The 24,156-nt window shown below is 38.7% G+C and overlaps 1 protein-coding gene across 1 annotated transcript in view; it reads right to left on the reverse strand.

Annotated features, from left to right (window-relative positions):
* The window catches only part of CDKL2 (cyclin dependent kinase like 2), a 36,163-nt gene extending 24,731 nt beyond the window's left edge, over positions 1-11,432 (reverse strand). The window contains 2 exon segments of the mRNA XM_087434436.1: positions 6,187-6,385; positions 10,831-11,432. Coding sequence (XP_087290562.1) covers positions 6,187-6,354 — 168 coding nt within the window. The 5' untranslated portion in view covers positions 6,355-6,385; positions 10,831-11,432.
* Between the last annotated feature and the right edge of the window lie 12,724 nt (positions 11,433-24,156).

Genomic DNA, 24,156 nt, shown 5'->3' on the forward strand with positions numbered 1-24,156 from the left:
GACCACACTGCTCCATCCTCCTCTCAGAGAACACAACAAAGCCAATGAGGAAAAAAAACTGTAGCTCCATCTTTGATGAGACTAAGTAGGATCTATGACCCTACCCATCACAAATGAGGTGGGACTGCCAAATGTCAAGGTCAAACAGGAATGTAGAAAGATACCAAGAGATCATCTATGGCTACAAAGCTGGCAGAGCTGAGTTCTCCAAAGTTGGTGACATACCCTGAAAAGGAAAAATAAACAAACCTTCTTTGATATAATGAGAACAGGGTTCATGGGCTGTCAGTGAAAGCATCTGTAGAACTGAATGGCACCAAGGAACAGTAGGGGAGGGGAGCCTGAATAATCACACAGAAACTCATTTGCTGGAAGCAATCTGTCAATGAGGCTGAATGGAAGGCAAAACAATTCATTATGAACAAACTTGCAACTACAAGCTTCGGAGAAATTAGTATAACAGAAGTCAATCCCACACTCAGGCTCGTGTTGTAAGGAATATCATTTGAACATGGTGGATTCCTGGTAGCCTGGAACAAGATCAGGCCTTCTCCCTCAAATGAACCTCCTACAAATAGCTGGTCCAGGGAGGGCTCACTTTGTTACAAGATAAGAAACAATCAAAAAGGAACCAATCCAGGATCTATTTAAAGATACTATAAGAAAAGAGGAAGTAAGGATAAGGAAACACAAATGACAGATTCACCAGAAAATATTGCTACATTTAAAGGGAAAGAAATCACTAGACTATAGCCCTCAAAATCCTCAAGGATCCAGGAACTTTACACCCAATGAAATTGTTATTCAAGTAAAAGACAACAGAGAAAAATTTTTGAACATGAGCAGTGAATCTATTAGTGCAGAACTAAGTCTTATAGTACATATAAGACTATAAGTGGGCATCATGGTTACAACACAAAAATAGGATATTAAAAAGCTAACAATGCACAAATGATATTACTAACAAATTTAGGAGAAAGAAGAGAAGTTCTAAACAAGATAAGAGTATATGTAGGCTGATTTCCCTGTCAATGGGTCAAAATTATATTTTTGACCTGAAATTTTAAATTACAAGGCTTAATTATATTTACAGGTTTAATGGTAAACACTAAGATAAATAAGATATCTTCTAAAATCAGATGTGGGTGAGTGGGAGAGAGAGGAAATAGAAAAATAATAATCACTTTATAAAGGATTAAGTATCTTATATAATGCCAAAGTTATAAAGGTAACAAATAATATAAAATAAAACCTTTCCAAATTACCAAAGGAAACATACCCAATATTTAAAAAGGAATTCAGAGACCATACAGAAAGATATTTTTAAAGGAGTATTAAAATAAAATAATATTATAAATAACAATAACTAATACTTACATAATGCTTACTATGTTCCAGGCATTATTCTAAGCACAAAAACTCTACGAAATAGGTACAATTATTATCCTGTTTTACAGATGAGGAAACTAAAGCACATAGAGGTTAAGTAACTTGTCCAAGGTCACACAGAAATAAATGGTAGAGGCAACATTAGAACACAGGAATTGTGGACTCTGTCTTTTCTCAAAAACATTTCATTTTTATTCAGTTCCTCCTTCATGTCCATAACATCTGCCCTGTAAAAACACCCAGACCTGCAGCTGATTTGTATACAAAATATTTAGATTTCTTATTCTTAACCACTAAGCTATATTGACTTTAGAGGGGCAAAAAATGAAAACTAGGACCAAACTTATCTGTTATAACTATAAATGTGCCAAACTCACCTATTAAAATAAAAGATTCCAGATTGGATCACAAAGCACTTTCCAAATATATTACTGGTTAAAAGAATTAAGGTATAATTATACAATGAAATAAAACACAGCAATTAAAAAGATGATAATATAGAAGAATATCCTCATCTCTAGGTAGGGAAAAACTTTTTAAGCCAGATATAAATGGCCAACCGTAAAAGAAAAGATTAAAAATTTGAGTACACTGAAATCAGCAACTTCTGTTTAGTAAAAGATAACATTAAGAGAGTGAAAAGAAAGCTTTTTAAGAAAATAATAGGTAAAACTAAACTATAGTGATTAGGAATGCATGTTTATTTGGTAAATGTGAAAAAAAATCAAGGCAGTGATCAACATGCAAGTAAGGATAGTGTTTACCTTAAAGAAGAGGGAAGAGTTAGTGACTGGGATGGTGCAAGAAAGGGCAATGTTGGCAATATTTTATTTCTTGACCTGGGTGGTGGTTCCATGAACGTTTGCTTTCCAATAACTCATTGGGCTATAATTATAGTTTTTTGCACTGTCTATATGTGGGCTATATTTCATAATAAGAAATCACTTAAAAATACAATACCCAAAATTAACAACTCAGTGATGGAGATTAATAACATACTGAGGAGAAAATCAGTGAACTAAATGATGGGTCAGAATAAAGTGCAGAAGAGTGCACAGAGAGACAAATAGATGGAAAGAAAAATAGGCAAGAGACAGAGGATTCGGTGAGAAGATTTAACATATGCTAACTGGCCAAAAATAGAGGAGAAAGGGAATGAGTTGACATAATATTTGAAGAAATAATACGTGAGAATTTTCCAGAATTAATAAAAGAAATCATAGATTCATGAAGATCCAATGAAGCAAGATATATCAAAAGATATCCACACTAGACACATCATAGTGAAACTGCATAAAAACAAACTCAAAGAGAAAAATTTAAGTGGCCAGAAAACAAAACTAACTTCTGCTGATTGGAATCAGGATAGTTGTGACCTGGGTGGAGGAGGAAGGCAGTAGTGACTGGAGAAGGCATAAGGGGGGCTTCTGAGGTGATTTTAATGTTCTCTTTCTTGACTTAGATGATGGTTACATGGGGTTGTTCAGTTTTTTAAAATCCATAGAAATGTATTCTTATGATACATACACTTTTCTCTATGTACATTATATGTCAATAAAAAGTTGAAAGAAAAAAAAGATCTAGACTTAAAAACTAAACTTAGAAAAGAGCAGCAACTGGACGAATAGCTAACTTCTCAAGAGCCACAATGGAAGCCAGAGGACAAAACAATGTTATCTTCATTTTGTTGAAAGAAAATAACTGCCAATCTGAAATTCCATTTACAGCAAAATATCTTTCAGGAATGACAGCAAATAAAGACATTTTCACACAAACTAAAATTGAAATGTTTTGTCTACATAGATCCTCACAAAAGGAAATCCTAAATAATGTATTTCAAGAAGAGAAGAGATCTCAATAAATGATCTGAGATGCAGAAAAGTCAGAAGAACAAAGAAAGTGGTAAATATAAATCTAAGTGAACACTGAACAATACTTATGCCTTGTGGTGTTTAAAAATATATGTAAAGGTTAATATATGACAATGTTAGCATATAAAATGGAAGAGAATAACTAGAGAAAAGTATTGTGAGGTTTTTTTGTATTGTCTGGAAGAAGGATAAAAGTATTGGATAATGTCAGATTTTAACAAATATCTAGGGTACCCACTAAAAAGATAGAAACACAATGTATAATTCTCAAATTATTAGAGAGAAATAAAGGAATGATAAGTGTAATCAATCTAAAGAAAGAAAAGAAAAAGAAATACAGAACCAGTAAGACAAATAACACATATTAAGATGGTAGATTTATACCTAAATGTATCAGAAATTACATTACATGTAAATGGACTAAATGTTCCAATTAAAAGGCAAAGATCATCCAGAAGCATAAAAAACAAAATGTAACTATATGATGCTCAAAAGAGACATATCTAAACAAGGATTGAGAAAAATTGAAAGTAAAAATATAGAAAAAGATATACAATGCAAACACTAACCAAAATTAAACTAGTGTAGCCTTATTAGTTTCAGACAACACAGACTTTAAGACAAAACATCACTATAATAAAAAGTTATTTCATGATGATAAAAGATCTGATTCAACATTAAGATATAATAATTCTAGGGGCTGGCACCGTGGCTTAGTGGTTAAGTGCACGCGCTCTGCTGCTGGCGGCCCGGGTTCGGATCCCAGGCGTGCACCGACACACCATTTCTCCGGCTATGCGGAGGCCGCATCCCACATACAGCAACTAGAAGGATGTGCAGCTATGACATACAACTATCTACTGGGGCTTTGGGGATAAAAAATAAATAAATAAAATTATAAAAAAAAAAGATATAATAATTCTAAATTTGATACACTAATAATACGGCCTTTCTGTTTATAAAGTTAAACATCAACTGAACTACAATGAAAAATAGACAAATCACTAATCACAGAGAAAGATTTTAACACATTTCTTCTCAGTACTGGATAGAACAAGCATACAAAAAAATAAGTAAGAATTTAAAGATTTAAACAACACAGTTAACAAACCTGAATTAATGGAATACCTTTCAAGCACACAGGAATTTTGTTGTTGTTGTTCACTATATTCTGAACCAAAAAGCAAGTATCAAGAAATTTCAAAGGAATAAAATCTTACATAGTATAAACTCAGATCACAGGGAAATTGTGTCAAAAGTACATAACCAGGGAAGGGAAACCTAGAAAATTTCCATATGTTTGGAAATTAAGGGAAATGAGAAAATATTTTGAATTGCTAATCAAAATTTCTGGGATACATACTAAGCTTTTCTTAAAAGGAAATTTATAGCCTTAAATGCATATATGAAAAAATAAAAGCCTGGAAATTAAAGAAGTAAGCATCTATCTAAACAGATCAGGAAAAAGAACTGCAAAATAAACCCACCCAAAATAAGTAGAAAGAATGAAATACTTGGGGCCGGCCCGGTGGCATAGCGGTTGAGTTCACACATTTCACTTTGGTGGCCGAGGGTTTAGCAGTTTGGATCCTGGGTGCAGACCTACTTCCCATATAAAAGAGCTACAACTCTACAACTATGATACACAACTAGGTACTGGGGCTTTGGGGATGAAAAAGAAAAAAGAGGAAGATTGGCAACAGATGTTAGCGCAGGGCCAGCCTTCCTCAAAAAAAAAAAATAAAAATAATGAAATACTAAAGAAAATTAATGAAATAGAAAAGAAATACACAATAGAGAAGATCAACAAATCCAAAAGTTGGTTCTTTCTAAAAATAAATAAAATTGGCCGGCCCCGTGGCTTAGTGGTTAAGTGAGCGCGCTCCACTGCTGGCGACCCGGGTTCGGATCCCGGGCTCGCACTGACGCGCTGCTTCTCCAGCCATGCTGAGGCCGTGTCCCACATACAGCAACTAGAAGGATGTGCAGCTATGACACACAACTATCTACTGGGGCTTTGGGGGGAAAAAATAAATAAAATAAAAAAAAAAAAATCTTTAAAAATAAATAAAATTAATAAATCTCTGGTGAGATTGATTAAAGAGAGAGAGTTAACATAGCAGGCCTGAGACTGCTATCCTTAGAAAGGTCTGCTTACAAAATAAGCCCTTGGCTGTCACCTGGGAACTTGGATTTCAGGAGGGCTCCTTTCATTTCCAGAACTGATAACGTGGCTGACTGTGCAAATAATATTATTTATGCTGAATACCTGCATTCCTCCTGGGAGTCTGGAATTTTGGTATGAGCCAGGCAGAGGGCGTCTACATGACCAGGCCCCAATAATAACCCTGAGCACTGAGTCTCTAGTGAATTTCCTTGGTAGACAATATTTCACACGTTTTGTCACAAACTCATTGCTGGAGGAAAGAAGTGCATCTTGCATGACTCCACTGGAAGAGAATTCTTGGAAGCTTGTGACAGGCTTCCTCTGCAATTTGCCCCAAGTGCCTTTTCCCTCTGCTAATTTTGCTTTATATCTTCTCACTGTACTAAATCATAGTCATGAGTACAACTACATGCTGAGTGCTGTGAGTCCTCCTGGTGAATCATCAAACCTGTGGGTGGTCTTGGGACCCACAACACAGAAGATAGATACACAGGTGGGTAGATAGGCAGATAGATAGGTAGGAAGATAGATACAGAGAGAAGCAACAAATATTTTTAAAATTATGCTTAAATACATGAGATAAATGAATATGCATATGTAATAATTTTATTTGTTTATTGCCAGAAAAGAAGAAATTTATATTTTAAACCTTATTATGGAAATAAAACAAATATAAAAACAGTAATTTTTTTCCTAAAAATGTAATCTTGATCAAGAGACAACTCATTTTCTTTCAACTCAATATATGTGTTTACTCACTTTTAGTAACTTGATTTCTCGCATAGCAATTTTTTTAACCATTTTGTCATCATCACTTTCTAAGAACTTCTTGATGGCCACAATTCTTCCACTATCTTTATTCCTGCACTTCATCACCATTCCATAGCTCCCTTCTCCAACCAATCCCAGGTTCTCATATTTTTCCATTTTAATTCAAAACCAGTAGGAATTTTTCTTGCTGTGGAAACCAAAACATGAGTTAATAAAGTTATTAATTTTCTCCACCCTCCCAGCAAATTAATTCTTCCCCACTTGTTTTCCATATTAGAGCAGTCATTGTGTCGATGGCTGTCCTGTGCTGACTCACAATTCCTTATTGTTTCCACATCTACACTATGTTTTCAAAATATTCACAGACATTTCACAACAGGCAAGGCAAATGGAATCTAAGCTATTAACTTTAACCTTATCATGTTAATGATATTTAATATATTTTTAATTCAGATAAAGCAATGCTTGAAAAATCATACAAAACAATTACAGCTCACTTTAAAGATTTTATTTATTTTATTTTTCCCCCCAAAGCCCCAGTGGATAGTTGTATGCCGTAGCTGCACATCCTTCTAGTTGCTGTATGCGGGACTCGGCCTCAGGATGAACGGAGAAGTGGTGCCTCGATGCGCACCCGGGATCCGAACCCGGGCCACCAGCATCGCAGCGCGCGCACTTAACCACCAAGCCACGGGGCCGGCCCTACAGCTCACTTTAGAAAAACACAATTCCTTTTCACTCAAAGGTGAAAAAGGCGCAAGTGAATTTGGTTTTAGCAAAAAGCAAATTTTATTTTTTACATCAGGTTTAAAACACCAAAGTTGAAAATCTTTATGCACTTTACTCAATTGGGAAAAATATTTGTTCACAAAATGATCACTTACCAAGTTAACACTAAGAAATTTCTTTACTTTTCTTACTATAGTAATTAAATTCCTATGTTGAACTTACAAAGTAATAGCAATGACATCACAGTATATAAGCAGACTTCTTAAAATTAAATATTAGTAGTACCAAATACAGTATTGCAAAAATCCTTTTAATGATTACTCACTGTATGATCACTTGAATTTTGTGTTTAGAATGATTTTACATCCCATTATATGACATTTTCTGGATAAAGGTAATCTTAATAAAATCTTTTTTACATTACTAGTGATTGATGAAGGTCCAGCAATCATTTCACTACATATTTTGGTACAGAAAAAACTTTTCAGTCCAAATACAGATAGATTTTAATTCATAAGGTTTGAGTGTCATGAAATATAAAAGCTAATAAGCTACAAATTCGAAGTTAAATTTATCTTTAAAATCTGATTTTGAAATAAAATTCCAGAAGCAAAGAATAAAAAAAAAATATTGCTCATAATTCCAATATGGTTATAAAAGTTTTGGGACTGGAAGAACTGCCTTCTCCCTGGACTACTGCAGATGATGAGATACGGGAACACCTGACGAAAGCCGGCAAAAGGACACAATTGGAAACACTGGTTACATTACCAAGGTTGATGACTGGAACATCATATTTGCGATATAACCATACAGCTTTTGAGGAATGAAGATTGGACTTGATGGAATAAAGCCACGTGGAAATATTGGCCTGGTACCTTATGTTGCAAGCAGCACTTACCAGGATAAGTAAAGAATGTCACTTACCTGGCAGGTACAAGGAACCTCGAAACATTTTGGGGGAACCTCGGAAAAGAGGAATTCACCCAAATCTGTAGGTATTGCAGGCAAAGTCTGATGACAAAATCCTTGGCTTGGCTTTCCTGGCCTCGAGGCCTTTAAAGTTCAATCTGAGATTCCTTAAAAAGTTCCAGCAAAGCAGATTTAAAAGAGCTTATATGATTAATTGCTATTTTTGCTGTACTTATGTAAATAATTGGGCCAACTTTATTGGAACTAGACTTATTTTACAAACTAGTTAGTCTAAATTTGGCTATCTTTGATAAAAACAAGGGTGATTTTAGAGAGAAAAATTATATTTCAGTAAAAACTATAGTATACATTTGCAGATATTAGATCCTAGTTTTGTTGTCTTTTGAGGTTTTTGTTTTATATCTGTTGACTGGACTGGATCCTGATTTCTTCTAGTCTCCTGAAATATCCGGTTAAAGATATCCAAACTAACGTTTTTGATTTTTTCCATCCTTTTCATTTGGAATCACTGAAAACTGAACCTGCCCTTTTTCCTGAAGCCTTACAAACTGAAGCTGATGGACTTGATATAAACTTAAGAGATGACCTGATGACATCATCAGAGACATTTTAAACTGCAAAAGATACTTTGACGCTGACATCTAAAAATCTTAACTGGCTGTCCTCTGAACTCAGAAACTGGTTTACAACTTGCTCCAACCATTAACCTTGTTTTTCTTTTGTTTATATAGAAATGCTTCTATTAAATACTTGATTGCTTGCTTCCACAATATAGGCGTAACCTTGAGAGCCCACCTGCATCACCACCTTCTAAAATGAACTTAATTGAACTGATCTATTATCAGCACTAAGAAATGTGTTCAGTGAGATGAAACAATCTACCAACTCAGCTTCTGGACTATGAAACTTCTTCAAGTTTCAAAAGGACTGTGAAACTTTTAGTTTCAAAGGCGGGACTGTGGGAGATCAAGATTTGGCCACCCTGAAATATATCTCTTTACCTTGATTGTTTTCTCTGAGGGACATTTGACCTCCCCCACTAACTGCCTAAAGAATTTGACATAGTAACTCCTTCCTGGAACAGATCTTCTATCTGATGGCTGTAATATAATGTAAAATAGATGTTACAATAGAAAAGGCACCAACAAGCCCATCTTATGTCTCTCTGGCCACATTCTCTGGATGGCCCTGCAAGGAGTTGCCAGACAAACATTTACATTTATAAGGGAAATCTCCTTTGTAAAGGTATCTCCCTCTCTGTATTGGGAAAAGGGGGGATGGCCTCATTTCTAGAGACTTATCAATGTGGAAAGTGAGGTCTTAAATCTGCATAATAACCTTACTCTTGTTTACTGTGCTTTAGTGGTAATCTCCTGTAACTGACTCCCCACCCCCAACATCCTCCTTTGTCATTGGCTGAACACGGTATTTAAGACAAGAATTTCTGCTATTGTGTTGAGAAACGCAGTGTCCCTGCTTTCTCCCATGTATACATGTTATTAAACTTGGTATTATTTTCTCCTGGAAAAAAAAAAAAAGTTTTGGGAGACAAAAATAGTCTTTTGGTAACTATATATTCAAATGATAATTCATAGCTGCATTTTTTTAACCTGACAACATAAACAGACTCATTCACAAAACTTGGAAAGAAAAAAAAATTCTTGTCTATTATTGTGTACTTATGGCAATCTAAAACTAATTTACCTAGATTGTCAACTGGGACATTTTTACTTGCTTCCCTATTTGGACACTGATGACAAAGACAAAAAAAAATCCTCTTTGTTCTAGCAAACGGTGATATTCCAGTGTATACATTTTCAGCAGTTCACATTTAATAATTGAAGGTTTTGGGCTGGCCCAGTGGTGTAGTCGTTGAGTTCCTGTGCTCTGGCTTCAGCAGCCCGGGGTTTGAGGGTTCAGATCCCAGGTGTGGACATACACACCGCTCATCAATCCATGCTGTGGTGGCATCCCACATACAAAGTACAGGCAGATTGGCATGGATGTTAGTTTAGGGCCAATCTTCCTCACCAAAAATAACAATAATAATAATAATAATTTAAGGTTTTATTATATAGATATATTTTTCTTTAAACAAAGATATTCATAGAAAGCCAGAAGATTGACCTTTGGAGGGGAAAAAATGAAAATAAATCCCAGTCAACACCAACTCCAATTATTTCATTATTTTATTACCAGCTTTGCTAGTAGGTTCTACTATAAACGTTTACAGACCAGTGTCCCCAACACTAATTTTCCATACATTTGACATTTTAACTTACATTTAACATCTATTAACTATTTTTAAATAAAATGTCTGTGTTTGAAAAAAATTTTCAATGTAATTCTCTCTCTCCTTTCCTTAATTTTTTTTCCTTCCACTAAGACGGTATATTTTATTAAGGACTAGACTGTAGGTTTATTATGCCTTGGACAAAAGCAGTTGGAATCTATAACCTGGATCATTTTAAAACATTTTGCAGTTGGTGTCCTCAATATTTGAAAATGCAACGTGAAAAAAATTAAAATTACTTTAAGCATGTTTAAGATACTCTGAAGCATATCACAAGCTAACATTTTTGCAAGCTGACTAATCCAAGTTCATTCTCGAAACCAACTTCACATTTGGTCACAGCACACTGAACACACCTGCTTTTTCAAGTGGCCCTGCCCACAAATACCTGTAAGCATCATGGCTTAAAATGCCTCTTGTTTCCTGAAACAGTTACTCATAAACTATTACTTTTCATGCCTTCTACTCCTGCATGTAAGGATAATACAAACTAAAAAGAAACCTGGCCAATTGGCAATGCGGTATTTCTGGACGTGTGCCATGTAAGCATATGGTTCTAACACCAACAATTTAGATAATAAAAATAATCCTAATTTTTTATTTTGATAAAGACAGATGGAAATCTAGTATAGATAAAAGAACGAGATAATAGAAGCTTTTAAAAGTATTACACTTACTGTTTCGTTAAAATCCTTTCGCGTGGAAAGACCCAAAGATTTTCAACTTGGAAACAAATTTGAGGTGAAATGCATCTCGCTCGCAGGTCTAAAAGACGCTGACTAGCAAACTAGTAGTTCCAGTGCTGTTACGATTTCTTCTGCAGACACAGTCGCGGGTCCCAGGTGTGACAGGCAGGGAAGCAGATCGACCTCGGCCCGCCGCAAGCTCACACTCAGGAGGACCACGGGCCGCATGCGGCCATCGTCAAGGCAACGACCTCACTCTGTCCCCAACCATAGGCACAAAGTCTCCAGAGAGAAAAACGGCCCAGTTCAGATTGCGTCCACGGCAGGCACCAACACCTGTTAAGGCCAAGGCCTTTAGAGAAATTAACTGGGGTGGGAGGGCACCGTCTCCCACCTCAGAAGATGCTCAGTCCCTGGAATCAGTGAACCTGCTCAGCTCCAGTTAGCCCTGGGCGAAGGCGTTGGCCTCCAAGCTGCAAGAGGCCGGGTCCTCCCCCGCCCGGGCCGCCCCAAGTGCGCCAAGCCTCCCGTGTTCTGATTGGCTAAGCCTTGTTGCCAAGAGCTATGATTGGCTTAGCGCCAACCACCCTGCCCTTTCATCTGGGGTTCTGCACAGGTTGTGTTCACCGGTGCGCAGACGCCAGCATCCGCACTCACCTAGCTTCTCAAGTGAGGAGGCACGTTGCTGCCTCTGTTGGGAGACCTCTCCTCGCAACTGAGGGCAAGAGGCGCTTGTGGTGCTCACGGAGAGGGTAAAAGCGCTGGTGGTTTTGAAGGATTGGAAGAAAATGAAAGGGGGAGACCATGCAAAGAACAGAATGAAGCGTTCCTCACGACTTCCCCTGCTGGGGCAGGGGGCGGGCCCCGGGCGCCCTTACCCGGGAAGGTCCGGCCGGACCGCGATTCCACGCTTCCTTTCCGGTCTGGGAGGTGGGGCCAGTCTGGGCCAGGTAGGACATGACAGTCTAGGAGGTGATGATTAGTAGGCGAGGCCAGGTGAAAGTAGGTAAATGACGACAGAACTGACATTAGGAAGGGGGAGGACAGCCTAGGCACTGAAAGTGAGGGAAACTTTTCGAGTGGAGGTAACGGAAAGGGAAGAGAGGACACGGATGAAGTAAGAGGAAAAGGGCTAGGACGGTTGGGGAACTGGAAGAGATGCGCAATATTGGCTTATGGCAGCCAAGTAGGGTGCAGTTGAGGGGTGCGATGTTTAAGGCACAGACAACTCCATCCATGGCCAGGCGAGACTGGTAGGTCAGAATCATGCACATTGCTGAAGTCACACAAGAAACAGGGCTTTCCTCATTTTCAAGGAATTTGGGGTTTAGGCAATACCTATGCAGTGAGGAGGCCTTAAGCACTCAGTTATTTTCACGTTAAATATGAAAACTAAAAGTTTTATAATCATATTTGGTCTCTATAATACCTTGATCCAGTTAGGAGAGTGTCCTGGATAGCAGATATTTATACCCATAGCCAATATTAAGGTATTATTTCCTTCTTGTATACTAAGAAATGAATATTCTGACTTATAAATAATCTTTTGTGAGTTTTGTTAGCATGAATTAATCTTCCAGTGCTTGACCACCTTGGTCAAACTGCTTAAAATCTAGTTCCTGAACATGTCATGATGAGGACCAGACCTGGGACCTGGGTATGGAAAGAATATAACTCTTTGGTCAATCCAAAATGTAATTCTTAATGTAGCAACTATCTCTATCCTTAGCTGTGACCAAGTTGGAGGAAGCCATGCTCCACTTTGTTACCTCTATAGGCTATAACAGAATCTGATGAACTCCTTTATATGAGGGGCAGATCCCCTTTTATAGTAGTCCCCCCTTATCCACAGGGGATATGTTCCAAGACCCCCAATGGATGCCTGAAACAATGGATAGTAGTGAACCCTATATATACTCTGTTTTTTCCTATACATACATATTTGAGGTGCACTAGCAAAACTAGCAAGATTTTTTTTTTCCTTCTTCACAATTTCACGGATAGATTTGTTCTTAGCAACCTCAGCATACGATCTTTTTTTCTTTCAAGTCGAGAACTTTCACCTTTTCAGTTAAAGAAACACTTTACAGCTTCTCTTTGGCATCTCCAAATTGCCAGTATCACTACTCTTGCACTTTGGGACCATTATTAAGTAAAATAAGGGTTACTTGAACACAAACACTGTGATACCCAGACAGTTGATCTGATAACTGAGATGGCTACTAAGTGACTAACTGGCAGTTAGCATATACAGCGTAGACACGGTAGACAAAGGGATGATTCACATCCCAGGCAGGACTGAGGAGGGCGGCCCGAGATTTCATCGGCCGCACAATTTAAAATTTATGAATTGTTTATTTCTGGAATTTTCCAATTAGTATTTTCAGACCGAGGTCGACCTCAGGTAACTGAAACTGCGGAAAATGAAACCAGATAATGGAGGACTATTGTATAAAGTGACAAATCCAGGTTTGTTGGACCTAAAGCTTGAGAAGAAAAATGCAAAAATATTTTACTTTTGCAACTTTACAAGAATATTCAACATAAACATTTTAAGGGCCCCTTTAAGCAAGAGGCCCTGAAGCCTAAATAACCTGTTTATATCCCACAGGGAACCAAAAGGATAAAGACTAAAAATACTAGATTTGGTGACTAGATAATGCTTGAGAAAGCAATTTCAAAAAGAATTGAGTTTGAAAGCCAACTGTAGAGGAGACATAAGGTATTCAAGAATTACACATCCTGGGTAAAGCCATTACATGTTTGCTGAAGAGGAGGTAGCATTATGTAGAAGCAGGATTGAGTTATTGTTAATTTTTCTTTTTAAACAAGGAAGTCTTCGTAGGGAAAAAACAATAGAGAGAGAGGCTTTAAAGTGGCAAGAAAAGGAATAGGTAATGAAAAACCAAGGACAGGTAGAGAAGATAATAAAGGCTGAGAAGGGTTTAACCTTCAAGAGGTTTAGGGAAAAGAGGAAAAACTGAGAAAAGTGTAGGACAGACACATTAGCTGGCCTAGATCTTAGTAAAGGAACTTCATTTTTTCAGAAAAAGATAATGGTGAGATTGAGGCGCAAGGATTTGAAAGCAGAAATTCTTTGAAATAGGTAGTATGAATCAAGTCATTTTGATATGAAATGAATACAAAATAATAAAAGTGCCTACTCGAGCCTGGACACCATGAATTTACAGTGAAACCAACTGACTTGTTTCATGGGACTTGGCATCCCCAGGGGCAAGAATGGAGAAAATAGATGGTACGTAAGCTACCTCTTAGAGAATTGGTAATGCTAGATTAAAGGAGTTAAGAAATCAAGGATGATGGAGAAAGCACCATTGAAATGGCTTGCCATGGGTTCCAGGTAGATAGGAAGACAAACAGAAAATACAGAGGCACTGAGGGAGTGGAAGTCATCATAGGCATGAAGACTAAGTTGAATGAGAGTGAAATAGGAGAAAAAAGTCACTGTCAGAGAAAACAATTTGTGAATTTAAGGTCTTGGAAATGGCACAAGATGCTGATGATCAAAGGGTGGAATGTTTGGCTGTTCCTTTGGGTAGCTGAAGTTTAGCAAAAAATGCCATTGGAGTTGAGTTCAAAGAAACTTGAGGTCACAGTATGAAAAGTCATGAGTTTTTCGTGAAAAATCATAACATGAACTGCCCAAGTGTGACAATAGAGGAAGAGGTTGAGAGGGACATTTTAATCACTAAAGAAAGTGAAAATGTTCTAAAAGTTTAAAGAAAACAGTGTGGGAGTGCAGGAGATTGGCAATGAGAGAGGAGAACTTGAGAGATGGCAAAGAAACAAAGGTCGAAAGAGACTAAGGACCATATGTCCCAGCAATTCCACTCCTAGGTATATATCCAAGAAAAATGAAAACATATGTTCACAGAAAAACTTTTACACAAATGTTCATAGCAACATTGATATTCTTAATAGCCAAAAAGGGAAACTCAAATGTCTATCAATTGATGAATGGATAAACTGTGGTATATCCATACAATGGAATATTCAGCCATAAAAAGGAATGAAGTACTGATACATACTACAACATGGATGAATCTTGAAAACATGTTAAGTGAAAGAATCTAGACACAAAAAGTCACATATATGATTCCATTTATATGAAGTGTCCAGCACAGGCAAATCCATAGAAACAGAAAGTAAATTAGTGGTTACCAGGGACTGAAGGGGAAATGGGAATGAGGAGTGACTACTAATGAGTATGGGGTTTCTTTTTAGGGTGATGAAAATGTTCTGGAATTAGAGTGGTGATGGTTACACAACTTTTAAAATATACTAAAAACCACTGAATTGTACACTTTAAAAGGGTGAATTTTATGTATATGAATTATATCTCAATATAAAAAGTAGACGGCAGGAGGATAATATATAGCCTCCCCAGAAATCTTTTTCAATAAATTTATATATTGTAGCTTAGAGTAGCCCAATTCTCTTCCTCACATTAGCAATCACCTCTGTTAAATGACTCTGGGCAATAATCATTCTCCACATATCTTGACATCCCAACACAATGTGCTTTGGTCAGTTTCTTGCCAAAAAAACAGCTCTCACTTAGGTCCCATGAGATGTTGATTGATCATGGGTTTTTGGCATAACTTCAATTGAGTCACCAAGCGAATGGAAGGGCCATAAAATCTTCAGACTTCTTTATTTTCAGTTTATTATAGAGCATGCAGCTATGAATACATTCCACCGTTCTATTTTTTTTTTTTTTAAAGATTTTATTTATTTATTTTTTCCCCCCCAAAGCCCCAGTAGATAGTTGTGTCATAGCTGCACATCCTTCTAGTTGCTGTATGTGGGACACGGCCTCAGCATGGCCGGAGAAGCGGTGCGTCGGTGCGCGCCTGGGATCGAACCCGGGCCGCCAGCAGCGGAGCGCGCACACTTAACCGCTAAGCCACGGGGCCGGCCCTCCACCGTTCTATTAAGAAAATGGACTGACTCATTTTGAAGTTCTGGTTCTTTGATGGAAGGACACTTGCCATAGAAGAGAGAATTCTGTTCTCAACCAAGTAGTTGATTCAATGACCTCATTACTACATATAAAAGTGACTAAGACAATTAGATTTGGAAACCTAAAGTACAAAATACCACTTACTTTGCCAAGTTCAACAGACACTGTATTTTGATCTGTCAGTCATCAACACATCTATCCTACATCATAACAGTGTGAACCTGGAAATCCATTTCTCAAATGTTAAAAATAGTATACATTGTGTCTGCACTGGTAACATGCCTCTTATAAAAACTCTTTCTTGACGTTCCATTTCTTTCTAGCCTCTACCCCATTCCTCTGTTCATCTTCATAGCAAAACTACAGAAAAAAGTCTGTGTTCATTTCTTACCTCCAGTTCTCTTAGGCTTTCATCCTTATCACTTCACTGAAATAGTTCTTCCCAAAAGTCACTATGACATACACACTGCCAAAGCCATCTGTGGCGGAGATTGCTAGTTACTCACAATAAGCTGGTTCCTTTTCCCCGTATGCATGGCATATTTATTTTCTGCAAACTCCATTGTAGTTAGGGGTGGTCGTGTGACTGAATTCAAGCAAATGATATATGAGATGTGTACCATTCCCAGTCCTGGCCCATAAACATCTCCGTTCAAGAACCTCTGTGTTCCTTTTCCCTTTCAGCTGGCTATAATGGAGATGATTACAGTGTGATCTTGAAGCCACACACTGAAGGTGGTAGAGCCTTCATTCATCTGTGTCCCTAAATGACTAAGTGAGGGGGGGCCAGACCACTGGCCTCTTCACCACCACCCTCGTATTTTTTAAATGACAGGGAAAAAAACTACTGTGTTTGAGCCATTAGACATTTTTGGGTCTATTTATTATAGCAGTTAGCCCGCCTTAATTAAGTCACTACCTTATTTGACTTCTCAGCAGCATCTGACACAACTGCCTATTCTTTCCTTTTGAAATACATTCTTGAAATTTAGCTTTCCATGACACCAATACTTGCCATATTTTGTCTCCCTGTTTTCTTTGCATGCTTCTCATGTACTAGAACCCTAAATTTTGGAAGTATCTGAGGACTCAGTCTCAGCCTCTTCTGTACACTCTTCTGAGGCGATCTCATCTAATCCAATAGCTGCAAAGACCTATACTGACGACTCATAGCACTGAGCTCTCCTCAGAATTCCAAAATCATACCACCTAACATTTCTTGGATATCCAATTGGCATATGAAACTTAACATGGCTAGAAGAGAACTGGTGGTTTTCTCTCCACAATCCACTCCTGCTCCTTCTCTATCTCAACAGAGTACTGCCTTCCACCCAATTTGCATTAAAATCCTAGGAGTCATCCTTGAATATTATTTTTCCCTGACATTTAAAATTCAATCCATAATCAAGTCTTGTAGGTTCTATCACATTCAAAATTCAATCCATAATCAAGTCTTGTAGGTTCTATCTCCAAAAGATATCTTATTAGCTGACTGTTTATCACCACCTTCACTGCTACAACCCTAATCTAAGCTACCATCACCTCACATCTCTTCCTGACAGGCTCCTCACTAATTCAGATCACATCACTTCCTGTCCAGATTCCAACAATCCCAGTACAAGAGTAAAATCCAAACTACAAGGCCACCTTAGATTTAGCTCTTCTCCACCTCTTGATATCATCTGCTCACTGTTATGGCCACACGGGCCTTATCGCCCTTGAACAGACCAAGCTCCTCCCAAACACAGGGCCTCCGCATTGGTTCTTGTATTTTGAAAAGGAAGAGCTCTTCTCAAGGCTGCCTCCTCTTCATTTCAGATCGCATATGTACCTCTCCAGAGAGGCCTGTCATTACCACCCTCGGTAATGATTAAGGAACAGTCCCATCTCCAGTCACTATTGCATTCTCTACTACTTTTACCCTCTATTAGTCATGTGATCTTGGAAAACGGAGCTAACCCCACTGGCTGAGTTAACCCTTCTACAAAATAAACAGTAGTCCTCCTCATAGGATTACTATTAGGACAAATGAGCTGTATTGTGCCCAGGACTAACCAGGACTGAAATCACTTACTTACATGTTTGCTGCCTCCCTCTCTCAAAAAATACAAGTTTCCTGTGGATATGCCGTACCTGCTGTATTGCCAGCCAGCACCTAGGAAGATTTCTGGCATATGTTTGATGCTAATAAATATTCATTGACTGCTATACAAGTCTTTACCACTTCTTTCACACTTATTTGTTACTTAAGTGCCTGCTTTGACACATCACTCTAAGTCATTCCCGATAAGTCACCATCCATTAAAATGTCTCTCAGATCTGTTTTCTTTTCCAAAAGTCAGTCTCATCATCATATGCCAGGTAGTTTTGTTTTTACCTCTCCCAGCTTTCGTTCACCTCTTTAAAAACAAACAAAAAAGTAAAAAACTTAATAGGGTTATCAGATTTAAAAATATAAGTATCATGACAAGCCCTCAAAAATTATTCCTTTTTCTTAGCTCAGAGACATACCGTATTTGACAGCTATTTGATTTCTGTTCCAAGTCGCTACTCTGTCTCATTACTTAATGCTGTGCTTCCCAAAAGCAGCTCCTGATTAAGGGATCCTTAAGTTTCTGCCCGCTAATGCTGGAGGCTGATTTTACAATTTTCTTTTTTTTTTTTTTTAAGATTTTATTTATTTATTTTTTCCCCCAAAGCCCCAGCAAATAGTTGTATGTCATAGCTGCACATCCTTCTAGTTGCTGTATGTGGGACGCGGCCTCAGCATGGCTGGAGAAGCGGTGCGTCGGTGCACGCCTGGGATCCGAACCCGGGCCGCCAGCAGCGGAGCGCGTGCACTTAACCGCTAAGCCACCGGGCCGGCCCTGATTTTACAATTTTCTAACATCAAGCCAGGATAAAAACGCATTGCACAAAGTTTAAATTTCTGATGTTTAAAATCCATTTTCTAAAATTAAATACTTCATCCTTTAAAGCAGATTGACACTTTTGGCTAATCCAGTATTTCAAATAATTTCATACTAGTGTGACTATAATATCCTTTCTGAGCCTGTCTCCTTGGCTGAAAAATAACTACACTTAGCTTGCCTAAATATTAAATCAGATGTAAAGCTACCAGCAGTGTGATTCATAGTATATCCTCAAATATGGTATAAAACTCATTTCAGAGATAAAAATGAGTGTAAAGATAATTATTTTACTGGTTACACTATTTTCAAGTGGAAGTCTCTGCTTTTCATTGATTTGTATCTTTATGCTAACTATCCAGAACTTGAGTCATTCTCAATTCCTTTCAAGACACCTCGATTGGGGCCGGCCCCGTGGCTTAGCGATTAAGTGCGCACGCTCCGCTACTGGCAGCCCAGGTTCGGATCCCGGGTGCGCACCGACGCACCGCTTCTCCGGCCATGCTGAGGCCGCGTCCCACATACAGCAACTAGAAGGATTTGCAACTGTGACATGCAGCTATCTACTGGGGCTTTGGGGAAAAAAAGGAGGAGGACTGGCAATGGATGTTAGCTCATAGCCGGTCTTCCTCAGAAAAAAAGAGGAGGATTAGCATGGATGTTGGCTCAGGGCTGATCTTCCTCACACACACACACACACACACACACACACACACACACACAAGACACCTCGATTAAGCTGCCAAAAAATAAGCTCAATCTATTTCCCTCCCTCAGATTAATAGTCTTGAACTACAATGGCCTCCTGCCACCTTTCCTCCTTCCATTCTTGTCTTCCTACCATCTATCCTCTACATGGCATTATTATACCCCACTTCCACGCTTAATTCTCTTAAATGGCTTCCTATTGCAATTAGGAAGGAAAACAAACTCCTTACCCTAGCTTAGATGACACATGTAGTCCCTGTACCTCTCCTACCCCACCTCTTACCATTTTGCCACCCATCGACCCAACTCCATCTATGCCAGCCTCTTGTCATTACCCTCCAAGTTTTTCCACTTTCACAGGCTTTACATTAGCTGGTCCTTCTTGCTGGAGTGCTCCTATGTCCCATGTCAACTCCAGAATGGGTGATTGGGGAACACCTCTCTAAAGGTGCCACTCAGTTGCTTTTATCATCTTATTTTAATGTTTTGCATAGCGCTTACAACTACTCTTCTCTATTGTCAAGTAAATAAGCACAAGGAGACCAATGAACTTGTCTTACTCATATATCCTCAACATCAAGAACGGGTGTCTGGCACACAAGGGTGCTCAATAAACACTGTTAAATGGTTTGTCTTCATTAAGTGTTTAATAGTATAATGGAAAAAATACACACACGCCAAGGTTTATTTATATGGGCCATCTATGGGTTAGATTGTGGATTGTGGGAGTTCATTCTTTTGGATTATCTGCATTTTCTAAAAGGTACACAGCATATATTTTTTATCGTGGTAAGATATACATAATTTACCATTTCATATGCTGTTTTTGAAATAAAAAAGCACAAGCCAAAACTGCACTCTAGATGCCTGATTTTTTCAGGTCTGCTTCACAACCAAACCCCAGAGGGTTTCACTAGCACTCCTGCCCCCTACCATGAAACCTTGTTTTTCTCCTTATGTTCTACATACCATTTTACTTCTCCAATCATGGAAGCGAGAAACTTCTAATTCTTCTTTGATACCAGTCCTTTCCCTCACCCAGATCTGGCCAATGTACGCCGTCTCCACGTCTTTCAAATTCTTTCTTTCTTTTTTTAATGTTTTTGTGAGGAAGATCAGCCCTGAGCTAACATACATGCTGATCCTCCTTTTTGCTGAGGAAGACTGGCCCTGAGCCAACATCCGTGCCCATCTTCCTCCACTTTATGTGGGATGCTGCCACAGCATGGCCTGACAAGCGGTGCTGCAGTGCGCCGCTTCCGGAACCGGGCCGCCAGCAGTGGAGCGCATGCACCTAACCACTACGCCACGGGGCCGGTCCTCAAATTCTTTAGATTTCTACCACCGCCACTCTAGTACAATCTAGTACTACCACTCTATATCACAACTCTTCACAAAAATACTGCAGCATCCTTCTACTTGATTTACTCATTCCATTACTGAACTCCTTCAATTTGCTTACTCTGTAGCCAGAGACTTTTTTTTTTTTTTTTTAATTTTTCCCCCCAAAGCCCCAGTAGATAGTTGTATGTCATAGTTGCACATCCTTCTAGTTGCTGTATGTGGGACGTGGCCTCAGCATGGCCGGAGAAGCGGTGCGTTGGTGCGCGCCCGGGGTCCGAACCCGGGCCGCCAGCAGTGGAGTGCGCGCACTTAACCGCTAAGCCACGGGGCCGGCCCGCCAGAGACATTTTAAAATGGAATTACACCCCCCCCCCACCAAAACCTCCCACTTCCCATTGCTCTTGGGATAAAGACCAACCTCCTTAAGGCCAACAAGGCCCTTCATGGTCTGCCCCCTACCTACCTTCTTAAATATGTACCTACGGGCCAGCCCTGTGGCTTAGCGGTTAAGTGCGCGCGCTCCGCTGCTGGCAGCCCAGGTTCCGATCCGGGTGCTTGCCTACGCACCCCTTCTCCGGCCATGCTGATGCCACGTCCCACATACAACTAGAAGGATGTGCAACTATGACACACAACTATCTACTGGGGCTTTGGGGAAAAAAAGGAGGATTGGCAATAGATGTTAGCTCAGAGCCGGTCCTCCTCAGCAGAAAAAGGAGGATTAACATGGATGTTAGCTCAGGGCTGATCTTGTTACAAAAAAAAAAATCTGTACCTACTCACTCTCCCCATAGTTTCAGTCTTTTTTAACCCAAGAGCAGGGAACCTTGTTTAATTCACCATTTATCAATAGTACATAGAACACTGCCTGGCACTTAGAAGCTCAACAGTTAATGAATTGAATGAGCCCGTGGAAATGAATCACAATAGCATGAACAAGTCTTCTCACAGTCTGAAAAATGGACGGGAGGAGGGAAACAGAGAAAATATTGAGAACAGACAAGATTTCAAACATTTCTAGGTTAAATAGGTCAGAAAAATAGAGATGTTCATTATTAGAGAGCCAGGTGTATGTAAATCACTTAGAAAGAGAACACACATTGTTTTGAACTTCTGAATTTTGAATTATCTAGGACTTCAAAAGGGGATGTGGCAAAAAGGATTTTTAAAGGAGACGCGTTAGGGGGCCGGCCTGGTGGCGCAAGCAGTTAAGTGCTTGCGCTCCACTGTCACAGCCCAGGTTCGACAGTTCGGATCCCAGGCGCGCACCGACACACTGCTTGGCAAGCCATGCTGTGGCGGCGTCCCATATAAAGTAGAGGAAGATGGGCATGGATGTTAGCTCAGGGCCAATCTTCCTCACCAAAAAAAAAAAAAAAAAAAAAAAGACGTGTTAGGAACACAGGATGGGTAGACAGTAGAAATGCAGTTGAGTCAAAAACAGTAAAAGCTAATACTTGCTGAGGACCCACTACATTGTTTTAGGTGTCTCATATATTAAACTCACTGATTGTCACAATCACCCACCTTCTTTTGAAAATGAGGAAACAGAAGCACAGAAAAAGACTAACCATTGATAGATGGAGTTGCCATTCAAGCCCAGGCTGTTTCCAAAGCCCTCCTCTGGACCATACTATATGAAATCTACTGAATGGACAATATATTGAAGCTAAGGTAGTACCTGGCCTAAATGCAACCACCCAGAGACAGTTTGTGGGGAAAGAAGAGACTGCGGACAGAAGGGAATTAGAGGGCCGGCCCCGTGGCTTAGCGGTTAAGTGCGAGCGCTCCGCTGCTGGCGGCCCGGGTTCGGATCCCGGGCGGGCACCACTTTTCTGGCCATGCTGAGGCCGCGTCCCACATACAGCAACTAGAAGGATGTGCAGCTATGACATACAACTATCTACTGGGGCTTTGGGGGGAAAAAATAAATAAATAAAATCTTTAAAAAAAAAAAAAAAGAAGGGAATTAGAGAGGTTATGAGGTGATCAGAGCAAGCACAGAAAACAGAAGCAGTTAGAAGAATATTATTGTCACATTAAGTGAAAGCATTCCAAGTAGGCAGCCAGCTTTATCAAAACTCTTAGAAATCAAAGAGAAAATGATCAGTTAATTTGGCAGTTAATAGCAGAGTAGTAATCTTTCTGTGAATGTTTAATTCTAAACCTGCATTTATAGTATTTTGCCCAGCATTTATTTGGTAATGCTAAAAAGACTGTTTCCTATTAATTCTGAAGCACGTTAAACATAATGTATATATACTACATAAACAGATTTGAAGATTTCAGTCTCTTTGTCAAAAATATCCAGAAACTTCATTACTTAGGAATTATTTGACTTAATGATACAAATGATTTTAAATAGTTATCCTTTACATGAACCTACTGAAATCTATCACAAAGGAAAACTTCTTTCATGATGTAATAGATTATTCATTTATTCAGTAACTTTAAATAATTTCTAACTCTAGCATCAAATTGATCAAAACAGTCTACTACTAAATAATTAGAAAAGTCTTATAGGGACCGGCCCGGTGGCGCAAGCAGTTAAGTGCGCACGCTCCACTGCTGCAGCCCGGGGTTTGCCGGTTTAGATCCCGGGCGGGCACTGACGCACTGCTTGTCAAAACCATGTTGTGGCAGCGTCCCATATAAAGTGGAGGAAGATGGGCATGGATGTTAGCCCAGGGCCAGTCTTCCTCAGCAAAAAGAGGAGGATTGGCAGATGTTAGCTCAGGGCTGATCTTCCTCACAATAAAAATAAAAAATAAACTTAAATAATAATTTAAAAAACCCTAGTTTAAAAAAAAAGTCTTATGAACACAGAATACAAAAAAAAGAAAAATTAAGGGTCTTTATTCATCTGTAATTAAAATATAAACTATGATGAGCAAGGTGTCCTAATTTAAAGGAAAAATATGGATATCTATCCACTAAATTTTCATTCACTTGCTACAAAGACTATAATAGAAAGGAAACATCTTGTGTGGCTAAAATTTTCAAATATTTTGCTCCATATAAATTTCCCAGACCAAATGATAATTTGCTCCTTCAAATTTGGTTCTGTTTTCAATACAGTGTGGCATATACATTTTATCCCCTCTAAAAAATATTTTTCCACAGCCATAGAGTTAGGTACAAATTTGTAAAGACCGATTTAAGGAATCTTCCTAAACAGTATTATGAATATATCATAAAAAATTCATTTATACCATCCATTTTAATGAAGGAAAAGTCTCAAGTTCTGAAATTACATATGCCTCAGGACCTCATTTTTCCGTTGAAGTATATATTCATAAATATGACTACATGATTATTTCTCCTTTAATATTCTTTTAGAACTTGAAAAATTTGTTCCAATTTCTGAAATGG

This window comes from Ceratotherium simum, chromosome 8 (assembly GCF_057802395.1).
Source record: "Ceratotherium simum simum isolate JZ-2026a chromosome 8, ASM5780239v1, whole genome shotgun sequence".
Taxonomy (NCBI): Eukaryota; Metazoa; Chordata; class Mammalia; order Perissodactyla; family Rhinocerotidae; genus Ceratotherium; species Ceratotherium simum.